Source organism: Chanodichthys erythropterus, chromosome 8, assembly GCF_024489055.1.
Source record: "Chanodichthys erythropterus isolate Z2021 chromosome 8, ASM2448905v1, whole genome shotgun sequence".
Classification (NCBI taxonomy): Eukaryota; Metazoa; Chordata; class Actinopteri; order Cypriniformes; family Xenocyprididae; genus Chanodichthys; species Chanodichthys erythropterus.
The window spans coordinates 33814838-33828314 of NC_090228.1; the positions used below are offsets into that span (position 1 = coordinate 33814838).

The 13477-nt window shown below is 41.3% G+C and overlaps 2 protein-coding genes across 2 annotated transcripts; one reads left to right on the top strand and one right to left on the bottom strand.

The window, feature by feature from the left end:
• Positions 1-276: 276 nt before the first annotated feature.
• Positions 277-2478, top strand: LOC137025166 (E3 SUMO-protein ligase ZBED1-like). The gene is made up of 2 exons (XM_067393199.1): positions 277-1371; positions 1687-2478. Exons 1-2 carry the CDS (start codon positions 277-279, stop codon positions 2476-2478), a joined length of 1887 nt encoding a protein of 628 aa, XP_067249300.1.
• A 4472-nt stretch (positions 2479-6950) lies between these two features.
• Positions 6951-9545, bottom strand: LOC137024807 (ladderlectin-like). Its single transcript, XM_067392696.1, has 6 exons — positions 9452-9545; positions 9254-9332; positions 8963-9057; positions 7719-7844; positions 7317-7425; positions 6951-7166 (listed from the first exon to the last, which is right to left on the bottom strand). Exons 2-6 carry the CDS (start codon positions 9312-9314, stop codon positions 7099-7101), a joined length of 459 nt encoding a protein of 152 aa, XP_067248797.1. The 5' UTR covers positions 9315-9332; positions 9452-9545; the 3' UTR covers positions 6951-7098.
• Positions 9546-13477: the final 3932 nt, after the last annotated feature.

The window sequence follows — 13477 nt, forward strand, 5'->3', positions numbered from 1 at the left end:
CCACCTGTGCTTCCCCGAACCGGCTCCATATCAGCTGGACCACCTGGGGGTGGAGTCTCCATTCTAGGGGTGCGCCAAAATATCGATATGGCAATATATCGCGATATTTTCTCCCGCGATCGATTCTCGATGCGCTCTTGCCAAGTATCGATCTTAAAAGCCGTTATAAAACGCTCTATTAGTATTCATTATCCCTTGACCCTTCTCCAGAAGTAGATAGGGGGCGCGCGTTGCGAGTTTGGCTGTTGTGTTGTGAGCGTAAAAGAAGACGTACACATGACGTACACATGTACACTTGAAATGGCGGAGTCAAGCGAGAAAAATAGTAGTGAGATCAAAAAGTTAAAGGACGCTCCAGCAACATTTAAATCCAAAGTGTGGACTTACTTTGGATTTTATAACAGTGCGGACGGGGCAAAGCTAGAAAAGGACTTCGCAATATGCAAGAACTGCTTTGCAAAAGTGCGCTACACGGGAAACACGACCAACATGCACAGCCACCTCACGCGGCATCACCCGGAGCTCTGTGAGAAAGCCGTGGTTGGTGCTGGCTCAAAGCCGACACACCCCGGCGTAAACACCCTTTTCCAGGCAAAGCTACCACCTTGTTCTGCTAGGGCAAAGTCAATCACAAATGGGATCGCTGTTTACATGTGTAAAGGGCTCCGTCCGTACAGCGAGGTGGAGAACGAAGGGTTCTGCTTTTTAATGAATATCTTAGAGCCACGCTTTAATATTCCCTCTCGGAAATATTTTGCTGAAAAAATGATTCCTGCACTTTATGACGAGACCAGGGCTAAAGTTGAGTCGGCACTCGAGTCGGCAGAAAGAGTGGGGCTCACGTGTGACGGATGGACATCGAGAGCCACAGAGTCCTACATAACGATCACTGTACATTTTATAAACGAAGACTGGGAAATTAAGTCATATGTCCTGCAAACCCGAGCAATGCACGAAACGCACACTGGGGCACACATTGCCGATGTACTGAAAGCCGCAGTGGGGGAGTGGAATCTTGACGCTAAGAAGCCAGTGGTTGTCACCGACAATGCATCAAACATGCGTGTAGCAATGGACTTAACAGGATACCAACATGTTAGATGTTTTGCTCATGTTTTAAATCTTGCATCCCAACGTGCGCTGAAAATAGCTGCTGTTACCAAGGTACTTGTCAAAGTTAGGAGGATCTCAACATTCTTTCATCGAAGCACAACTGGAGCAGAAGCACTGAAAAGAAACCAGGAACTCCTTGGCCTCCCCCTTCACAAGCTCATCACGGACATGCCTGTTCGTTGGAATAGTGCATATGAGATGGTCTCCAGGTTTCTTGAGCAACAGCCAGCTGTCTGTGCTGCCCTCTTATCACCAGAGGTAAGAAAAGTTTGCAATGTAGAAGTTGTAATCTATATGTGTAATAAATGTGAATAATTTATCGCATACAATTAATAAGTTTGTAAATAAATACTAATTCATATGATATAAACTTGCTTGATACAATGAATAAACAATGAATAAATACTTTATACATATTAAAAAGGTATATACTGTATATATAAACTCCAAATAAAAACATTAGATTACATCATACAGTTCATGCTTTATTTGCTTTAAAATAAAGAACAATAATTATATACATTTTATTAATAAATTGTATTTTGCCTTTTTTTTTCTTTTTTTTTTCTTAAGGTGAGAAAGAATGTGACTGACTGTGCTCTGACAGAGAAGGACATCTCAAGTGCTGAAGAGATGGTGGAAGCATTTAGACCAATGCTTGTGGCAACAAATATCATGTGTGAGGAAAAGAATCCCACCATTTCAGTGGTTGCTCCTCTTCATGCCCAACTGCTGCGAGACACAACCAGCACTGAAGAAGATTCCCCTCTGGTTCGAGAGATTAAGGTAGCCATCAATCAAGACCTTTCAAAGAGATATCAGTCAGAGGTGGAAAAAGATCTCCTACGCATGTCCTCAGCCCTGGACCCTAGATTTAAATCCCTTTTATTTCTGTCACCTGAAGAAGTGCAAGACACTTATGCAAAACTACAGTCAAAAGCTGCAGCTTTAAAAGAGGATGATCCAGTGCCTTGTGGTGATGTTCAGGGGGATTTAGAGGAAGAGGAGACCTGCACGGCAAAGAAAAGAAAGTCTGCGCTTGTTGATCTTCTCGGTCAGACCTTCAAGAAGACCTCTTATGTCTCTACATCAGCAACCTCAATTGCAGAGAAGGAGATAAAACAATATCAAGATGCTCCTTCTCTGCCTCTCACTGAAGATCCACTGTTGTGGTGGAAATCTCAGCAACATGTGTTCCCTCTCCTTTCCAAGCTGGCCCATATGCATTTGTGTATTCCTGGGACCAGTGTAGCAGCTGAGAGGATCTTTTCAACTGCAGGAGATATCATCAGTGCCCAAAGAAGTTCACTCACTCCTGAACATGCTGACCAACTCCTCTTTCTCAAGAAAAATATGAACATATAAAACACATCACATGAAGCTGTTTTCTATTTTGTTCTGAAAAATGTTTATTTTTGGATGCACTTTAAGTTAGGTACATTTTAGATGTACTTTATCCCTGATATATTTATTTTATTTTTTATTTGAAAGCAGTAGCCCAAAGGTTTATGTTTCTTGCACTTAATAGTGTCACTGTTCATGTTTATTAAGGACAATCATATAGTATTGTTTACATTGAATCTGTCCTCAGCCTTACAGCTATTTTGCACCCAAATGGTGTCACCGTTTGTCGAAGACATATATTACTACTGATTGCAGCAATGTTACACTAAAATAGTGTCTGTGACTGTTTTGTTGCAACTAAGTCACAAGTTGTTTTTGTTATTGTTTCATCCAAAATAAATAAATGGAGACTCATTTTACTAATTAAAAAAAAAAAACTTTTTATTTCTTAAAACATGATATATTGTGAGTTATTACTGATAATATATTGATTATCGCCATATCGTGATATTATCGTATCGTGAGCAATGTATCGCGTATCGTATCGTATCGTGAAGTACCCAGTGATTCCCAGCCCTACTCCATTCCCCCGGGAGCGTGAGCTGTCGTGAGAGCGCGTCGGCCGCACGATTGAGCTCGCCCGGGATGTAGGAGGCACGCAGTGACCTGAGTCGGCGCTGACTCCACAGAAGGAGATGGCGGGCGAGTTGCGACATGCGACGGGAGCGTAGACCACCCTGGTGGTTGATGTACGCTACCGCCGATGTGTTGTCCGTCCGGACCAGTACATGCTTGCCCTGCAGCAGCGGTCGAAACCGGCGCAGCGCAAGGAGTACTGCCAGCAACTCGAGGCAGTTGATATGCCAATGGCGATGGGGTCCCGTCCAGGACCCCGACGCCGACTGGCCACTGCATATGGCACCCCAACCGGTGGCAGAGGCATCTGTTGTGACAACAACATGCCTGGACACTTGCACTAGGGGCACCCCGGCCCGTAGAAAAGCAATGTCCGACCATGGGCTGAATGTGCGGCGACAACTCGGTGTGATGACCACACGGAGTGAGCCACGGTGCCATGCCCACCTCGGGACTCGGTCGTGAAGCCAGTGCTGAAGCGGTCTCATATGAAGCAATCCGAGCGGCGTGACCGCGGCTGCGGATGCCATATGCCCCAGGAGCATCTGAAATTGTTTCAGTGGGACCTCTGTTTTCCGCGAGAACGAGTTCAGGCAGTTCAGCACCGACTGTGCACGCTCGTTGGTGAGACGTGCTGTCATATTGACCGAGTCCAGCTCCACACCGAGAAAAGAGATGCTCTGCACAGGGCAGAGCTTGCTCTTCTCCCGGTTGACCTGAAGCCCCAACTGGCTGAGGTGCCTGAGCACCAGGTCCCTGTGTTCGCACAACTGCTCTCGCGACTGGGCCAAAATGAGCCAGTCGTCGAGGTAGTTGAGGATGCGAACGCCCACTTCCCTGAGCGGGGCAAGGGCCCCCTCTGCGACTTTGGTAAAGACGCGAGGAGACAGGGACAGCCCGAAGGGTAGGACCCTGTACTGATATGCCCGCCCCTCGAACGCTAAACGTAGGAACGGTCTGTGTCGAGGAAGGATCGAGACATGAAAGTACGCGTGCTTCAGGTCGATAGCTGCAAACCAATCCTGGGCGCGAACGCACATGAGAATGCGTTTCACCGTGAGCATCTTGAACGGGAGCCTGTGAAGGGCCTGATTCAAGACACGCAGGTCCAGGATTGGTTGTAACCCCCTGCCTTTCTTGGGTACTATGAAGTAAGGGTTGTAAAACCCAGACTCCATCTCGGCTGGAGGGACAGGCTCTATTGCGTCCTTTGCCAAAAGAACCGCAATCTCCGCCCGCAGGACAGAGGCGTTGGGACCTGTCACCGAGGTGAACAGAACGCCGCTGAACCTGGGGGGACGCCTGGCGAACTGAATCGCATAGCCGAGTCTGATTATCCGAATGAGCCAACGGGACAGGTTGGGAAGGTGTAGCCACGCCCCCAAGCCCCGTACGAGTGTAACCATTCGGACAACAGAAGTACCCACGGGGGGGCAGCATGGAGCACTGTGGCCCAACTCGGGAGGCAGTGCGTCCCGAAGTCGAGGCTTTGAGTGGGGTCCACTCACATGGCTCCGTGGCGAAGGAAGGAATGGCTGAGAGAGAGGGAGCGAAAGCTCGCTCACCCCCAGCGCAGACCTTCTTATATGACCCAGAGGTTTTGGAAATTGCTCTTTTATCGAATATGTGGGTAGCGGCCAGCGGCGGAACAGAAAGAAAAGGGAACACAGGATTTTCCCCCGGGCCCTGTCCCGGGGGAGGGAGCGGTGCGGTCACCGTCTCCAGGGCAACCTCCAAAACGTCCGGGTCTCCTGTCTCAGGGCCGCTTCTTCGCCTTCTTCTTCCTCTTGGAAGGCGGTTTGGCGGCCTGGGCGGGGGGCGTGGCCTTCCTGCGGGTGGCTCGAAGAGGATGGGACGAATCCGACCTCACAGGAGCCGGAGCCGCAGGGGGACGCCCTCGGCGAGGAGCAGACGAAGACGCAGCCCGAGGTGGATTGGTGGCCTCATCACGCCTGGGCAAGATGTGCTTAATAGCCTCCGTCTGCTTTTGCACTGCAGAGAACTGCTGAGCGAAGTCCTCGACAGTGTCGCCAAAGAGGCCGGCCTGGGAGATGGGGGTGTCAAGAAAGCATGCTTTGTCGACCTCCCTCATCTCAGCCAGGTCCAACCAAAGATGCCGTTCCTGGACCACCAGGGTGGACATCGTTTGACCCAGGGCGCGTGCTGTAACCTTCGTTGCCCGGAGGGCGAGGTCGGTCGATGCGCGCAGCTCTTGCAGCAACCCTGGTTCAGCACTACCCTCGTGCAGGTCAGAGCTTTCGCCTGATGGACCTGCAGGATCGCCATGGCGTGCAGGGCAGAAGCCGCCTGTCCAGCAGCGGAGTAAGCCTTGGCCGCGAGAGCGGCCGTGGTCTTACCCGCTTTGGACGGGAGACGCGGGCGATTCCGCCAGGTGGCCGCGGACTGCGGGCACAAGTGCACCGCAATCGCACGTTCCACCTGCGGAATGTCCACGTAGCCCCTGGCGGCTCCCCCATCGAGGGTAGTGAGAGTGGTGGAGGCAGAAGACCATAGTCTGGCAGTGTGAGGTGCCAACCAGGTCTTCTGGAGCTCCTCAAGCACCTCCGGGAAGAAAGGCACTGGGGCGGGACGCGGCTGGGAGCTGCGCCCCGAGCCCAGAAACCAATCAACCAGCCGCGAGCGCTCGGGACACGGTGGAGGGTTCCACCAATTTGAGCCATTGAATTTGTGGAAGTGTAATAAAATGGACTGGAAATTAATGAACTTTTAATAATGAAAATGTGTGTGAAATGTTTTTAATTGAAATATTAATAGCTTAACTATATACATCCATGTTGAATTTCAGCACATAAAGATGCAAGCCTTATAAATGCAATGCTTCAAAATGCAAGCACATTTATTGTATTGCATATTTTTGTTTCAATAAGTGCAATTCAACAAGCTTTTTATTTCAAAAACATTTGGCATTAATTTACTTCCATACATGTATAGTGTTGTATGATAACTGTTCACATTAAATCATATCGATTTTTTGGGTGAATCTGAGGTCATCTCTGCATGTAGAGAGAAGAGATGGGGGAAGAGGGGGTAAAAAAAGGCAATGTAGATTAAGGCAATGCTGAGGTGTGATCGAGTGTGATTGCGTCTTGGATGAGGATGCTAATTTCGAAGAGAGAGTTCAAATGTTAATTTTCCTTTGTTTTCTCAGAGAGAAGTCCTCTCTTGGTCCAGACAGTCCGGCACCAGTCTTACAATTGTATCAGCTGTCCAAGCATTGTGAATTTGGAGCACAGAAAGACAAATACATTCACGACAGACTTGTTATTGGAATAGAGGACCGTTCGCCTACTGCTTTTTGCCTGCTATATAGTAGGGAAGTATGCGGTTCCAGACTCAGCTGAGATGATGAAAGAGAACCTTCTCTGATGTTGGAGATTGCCCTATTCTGGCATGAGAATATTTATTTCCCTATAATATTTCATCAGTCATATTCTGTTTGGTTTCTATCAGCTGTTTAGATTCAGAACTAGCAATGCCATAACAGTGAATGAATCACTATTGACCTGATCGGTCAAACAGGTATAGAAATTGTTCATAATTCGGTTTCTCACACCAAAATAGTAATGGGATATTTTATAAGACAGAAAACAAAAAGAGCGCTGGATGAGGGTGATATTTGCTTAGGAACTAAACGTGCAAATGTTTTCTAGTGTTTGTCAATGGTAAAGCAGCTGTGTGCAGCTTCCTTAAACTCCTCCCATGATGATTATGTCATTTAATATCATTCTAATAACTATATCCTCAAACCTTGTGACACAATATTCTCATATTTTTATACATTTATTTGATTTAACTCCACAACACACATGATTTGCTTTATTAATGCTTTTATTGATTAGATGAGTGTTTCAGAGAAGGTATTGGGAAGAGATTAAAGCTTAGAAAAGATTCAAATGAAGTTTAATGTTAAAATATCATTTTTTTTGTAAAGATCAGAAAGTGTAAAATCAATGTAACTGTGGAGAAGCATGACTGCATATGATCTCAAGCATCTGTAACACAAAAATAGCCTATTTGGCCAACACAGTTCCAGTCGTTCCAGCAACGGTTAGCTGTAGGGTGGAAAAATGAAGTAAGTTATTCTGATCATTATAGGCACTTTGTGAAATCCAAATGAGTCATTACATGTTACTGTGAAATTATGAAATTGTAGTAATGTAAATTATTATGTGAAGTATTCAAAAACCTGACTGAATGCTTACAGGTCCAGTTGATGTCCACACAGTTCTCAGTACCCAGATTGTTAGGTTCTCCAGCGCACCAGTTGGTAAAGTCATTCACAGTTCCATCAGTCCACAACCACTGTCCTTCCTAAAGAGCAAAGACATGATTATAAGAGTGCACTACTGTAATCAGACTTCAGTACGGAGCTAATTCATTTCAGCTTTATCCCATCTTCATTAGAACATTTACATTTACTGTTTAGAGCAGAAATTCCAGTCTACTAATTCTCAAATAAATTAGTAGACGTGTCAAAGCAACATTACTTATAGTCAACAGAATGTGTTAAAAAGACCATCAAAAAAAAAAAAAAAAAAAAAAGTGAAACTGAAATTCCAGTCTACAAATAAATAGATCTCTTTAGTACACACAATTTAACTTACTTGTTCACCATCATGAACACCAATCCAACCACGTGAGGAAGCAGTAGGCAACAGACCCAGCAGAAACTCATTTTCCTGTTTATTATGCACAGATGCGAGATTCGCACCAAGACCTTGGCAGTTTCTCTAAAGAGAAAGATTTTTTTATTGTCAATACAAAATGTAATCTTTTTAGCATAAAGCATAAGTGACTTTTTAAACAACATTTTAGTCATTTTCAAACAAAGTCTGATTGATTATTTGCACAGTATTAGATTTCTGTATTGTTTATTTGCAGAAAAGAAAGATTTTACTTTAAAAATAATAAAAATTACCATTCCCAGTCTCTAACTACTATGTACTAACATTTAAATTAATCAACTGATTCAGTACACGTAATGTTTAGATACATGTTTTACATTGTAAAAAAATACCTGCGTGTAATTACATCTGTAATTAGACTAATGATTAAGGGGGTCGCACACCGGACGCGTAGCTCGGCGCCGCGCAGCGTTGCGCCACGTCTTTAAAATTCGAACGCAATGTTTTTTATGAGAGTACGCACACCGGCGGCGACATTCGGCGCCTGTCCGCGGCGCCCAGCAACGACTCAGGAAGTTGTTTAAAATCCTGCCGCGCCACACAGCGCCATGTACATTGTTTTACATTAAATGTATATTATATTTCTCTCAAATCATCGTTAATGTACATACTGACTTCACCCTGTGCTGCAAGATACATCAATTTCACATTCTTAGTTTAACAGCTTGAATAAAGTCTAAAAATGTATAATAAACGTAGCATTTTCTTTCCTTTTGCTTTGTTGTGCCATTTTTCCATGTACACTAACCTCAGTGCGAAATATTAAAGCATAGGCATGTAACGTTTCCTTGTTGACGTAAAACACTCCCATTGTGCAGCTCTTCTATCAGGAGTCGAGTCAAAATTGAGCTTGCGCGTATATAATGTGCGTGGCCGGTGTGAGATACCTGAGACGCGGCGTGGCGCTGCGCGGCGCCGAGCTTCGTGTCCGGTGTGCGACCCCCTTTACACTGTTGACCTTTCCTTACACTTTACACCTGTCCCTAACCTTACCTGTATCCACCTCAATAGCAGCATGTGATTTGTATACAATAGTGCAAGTGATTTGCAATACAACATCAACACAAAAAAGTACATTGTACCTTATTGATTTATCTAGATGTAGTGAAAGACACTTAATGTAAAGTTTGAACAAATCACCTTGTTGTAACTTAACACATTACCTCTGCTGTGATAAAGTTAACCGACTGAGGGAAGTACTTGTAGCACCGGAGTCCAAAACTTTTCCATCCAGCAGGGCATTTTATGACTAAATCAACTGCATCCAGTACATAAATGTTAGGGCATTCGTAATATTCACAGCAAAGTATGTTGTTATTTTTTATGTTATGTAACTTATTTTATGTTTGTGTGATTTAAATTAGATGTACTTTGACACTGTAAATCCTTAATTAATCATGTAAATATTAGTAAATGGAATAGAAAGGGTTTTTACAATTAAATGTTTTGGTTACCTTCTGCATTCCCCATGGAGAAGATGACGAAAAGAAGCATTAGACTTCTCAGCACTGCCATGATGAACCTGAAATGAACCTAAAAATGAATAAGCAGGAAAAGTTAGATGTCTGCACTCATATGTGGATTCTCAATGTATTTTAAAGACAAAGATCATTTAGAAATGTTATTCAGTAAGTTTTGTTCCCAAAACTCACCTTGGTTTGGTTGTCTCCTGTAGAGTCTCAGAGGAAGATTTTGTGAAGATCCAGAAACAGCTCTGCTTTTATACTTTACTTAACGTCAAGTGTGTGTGGGCTTATAGTCACAAGGATGACATGTGATTGTTTGATATGTAGAATTTATGTACACAGAAAATAAAATCCTAATATTGGAGAACGGTTTAAGATGAGCCTGTAGAATAAATGTTAGTTCAGCCAAATATATTTTTAAAATGTATTTTAAGTGTTAAGGTAAATAAAGGACATAATCCCCATTAAATATTTGAAATAGCATAAATTATGAATTATAGACATTTCATTCTGTATAAACTTTAAGAAACATCTAAAACATTTTTTGTGAACAGTTTATAAATTCCGAATGTGTATTTCTAATTCATCCTATTATCTGATCTAGGAAAGAAAGAACATCAATTTACTGCATTTAAACCATCAAATGTAATGACAAAATTAAATAAAAAGTAGGCCTGAAAATGTTGACTCAATCAAACACAACGGCAGATGGCAGGAAGGGGCCAGTTGTGCTTTTAGGGGGCACACTTTATCATTTATCTTGAAGGTATAGTTGACCTAAAAATTAAAAGTCTATCATCATTTACTCACCCTCATGTCGTTCCAAATGACTTTTGTCTGTTGACGAAAAAAGGTGTTTTGAGAAAAGTCACATTGTTTCCTGAAGCATTCAGTTTTTCCGCTTACAAATTCCGGCATGTAAAGAAATATTGCATCTGCCATGGGCCGAACGCGACAGGCTTTTAAAGGGAATGGGAGATGAGACTCTGTTTTTTCGCACATTACACCCAAAACACACCTATTTGTCATTAAGAGAATAGGGACAACCCTTTTAGACCATGAACCGGGTGCGCAACCATTTTTTCCCATTGTTAAACTAGCAACAGTGGATTCGGACATGCCCTAAATGCACTTGTGCCGTCCACTTTAGACCATGCGCTTAGATCGTTAAAATAGGGCCCTTCATGCTATTCTACATTGGTCATCAAGTAATTTCTTCTTCATGGAGCTTAACAGTTATGGCACAATTAATTACTCTTTTAGCACATATTTAGCACATATACTGTATTTAATGAACAAGTAAGATGTTAGTAAGATGCTATAGTGTTTACCTTCATGTCGTCTACTCTTCAGCACAATGTAATCACAAAAACTTCAACATAACATAACTCTTTTAAATATCAAACATAACAACATTAAACTCTAGCAGGTCTTTCCCTTCCAGTGCACTGAAACATTGGCATGAAAAGAAAAAAAAAGCACCCAGAATGTGATTTCTCCAATTTAGAACACAATTCAAACCAGAAATGGAAAACAAATTGTTTTTCAGTCCGGTTCGTTTGATGATCAACAGTATTTTTGTTCTGTTTCCAGAGTTCAGAGGTCTCTTTTCCAAAAGTGTTACTGATAAGAACAAAATAAAAGAATGAATAATAGAATAAAATACATGTTGTACAAAAAAGTTATGAAAAAATGCTTTCTGCATGAAGCAAATTTAACCAGACAGACATGCATCAAGCTAAATTTAAGAAGCTAAATTTGTCACGTCCACAGACAATAGACTATTTCACATAACAGTAGGCTATTTCATGTCTCAAGTAGCCAGTTAAGACATAAATAGTCATGATAAAATTATATAACCTAAAAATAACTCTGTTCAGAGCTGTGGTCTGTTTGTATAATACAAGGAAACTGAGAAAAGGTGTTCACAGGAAAACCAATGAATCGATATTTATTCTAGATGTTTTCCATGACAATCACTGATAACAGAGATAATATTGTTAATGTCAATATTTAAGACAGTTTAAAGACATTTAAACATTTGCAAAATGTGTCAGCATGCAATGTTTCTTGCCTTCTATGATGAACTGCTTGTTTTTTTGCCATCATCGTTAGAAGATTAAGTGAAGATTTAATAAGTTATATAATTGTGAGATAAAAAAAAATATTTTAAATAGACGGATGTTATTTGCACATGCACCAGCGAGTGGCTCACGTGAGTCATCACTGGCGCTTAATATGGTCTTATTATGGCAAAATAATGATTTATTTCGTTTTCACTTGATTCAATGGCCTACATACACTGGCAGACTTGTGTGGTCATCAAAATATATTGGCTGGGTTAAAATGTTCCAGTGACAAACCTGTTGACCAAACAAGTGTGCAGTTGTTGTGCACATTGTGCTTCTCGTCCTGATCAACTGTTCAACGATCAACCAAGGTGCTTCTGACAATGGCATTTGTTACAATACCACTGGTGTATAAAGCACACGACGAGGAGATAAGATCAAAACAAGTCTTTTATCAGATAATCCAACTGGAGAGTACAGGAACATACACCATAGTATACACGAACGACACCCGACCACCAGCTGAACTGAAACAGGAACTTAAATAGACAGACTGAATAACTCCAATGACAAACAGCTGTGATGAATTGGATTAGTGTGCATGGATACTGATTGTGGCGGGAAACTAGAACAAAGGAACATGTAACAGATGACAACAAACAAACTGAAAGTCCAAGTGTATGTAAAAGGATTTATACGAGCACCTGTTAATTCAGGAGTGAAACAGCTGCAAATGTGAGATTTTACTAGCAAATCTTTAGTCATCTACTAGAGGGGGCAATTTTCCAAAATTCTCCTAGCTAATCATTGGCAATGGTTACAACAGGTTTGGTGCAACTAAAAGATAAAAGTGTTTGTGTGTGTGTATTATTATTAATAATAATAACTACTATATAATAACTTATAACTATAATTAATAATTAAAAAAAATGTAACCTAACATTACATTTCTACAGGCTCATCCCTGTTTCTCCAATATTTGGATTTCATTTTATGTGTACACAAATGTCTAAATATCAAACAATAACATCCTGTATCATCCTCATGACTATTCTACTAGCCTATAGACTCTTGACATTAAGTAAACAGGCATGTGATCAGCTAGAGATAAAAAAGCAGGAAAATCTGGCCACGCCTTTGCACTTCTTACTTAAAAATAAATAAATACATTTTATGACATTAAAAGATATATCTTATATTGTAATAATCCATACTGTTGTCCTGTAAAAATAAAAAGCAGTTAACGGGGGATTCTGGAATCCACTGCCGCTTCAATATATATCTTTTGAGTGATATATAATCAAGTTATTAATCAACATTTATCTATCCAAATATTAAATTATTTGAATGACTTCTTCAACTTCAGTTCTTCAAAGCATTTAATTTCCTTTTCATTTTTACCTCTCATTGAGAGAGAAGTACAACTTATCAGTATGTTTTGAGAAACTGGGCCTGTGAAGCTGCGAATCCTGTGTATCTGGGTGTGTGCGCTATAGGGGTGTAACGGTACACAAAACTCACGGTTCGATTACAATTAATATAATGCATATTTAATCAAATAATGTTATATTTTTAATGATAAAGGAGTAAAAATATAATAAATATGTAATATAGTTCATACAGTGCTCATACAGGTTTGAAATATATTTGGTGGTAGCCGGAAAATCCTCCTTGTACCCACGGCACAAAAATGGTCTGCTACATGCGACAAACAAATAATGTGTGATTTTTGACAATATTTTTATTCATTGGAATTCATTTTAATTATTATGCATTATTATGAATTGTAAATTATTATGCAAAACTACAGCATTTAAATGGTAGAGTTCTCCTTGCTTTGTCATATAGTGTCTCTCTCAGTGAATGGGACACAGATTTTACTGATAGTAGTAAAATCATTATAACACAGAGAGTGACTAAACATGTTTTCATACATTATTCATGCCGTGAGCACTTACATATTCAGGCGGATCAAAAATTATGAATCTGTAATAAATAATGATTACAAACAACAATGCCACATTTGGATTTTTTATTAAGTCTGATAAATCATTGATGCAACTTAAAACTAAAATTTTCTGAACGAGGAGTTTAGATTTATTTTTGTGTAACTCAACATTCATCAAAATAATTGAAAATTAAG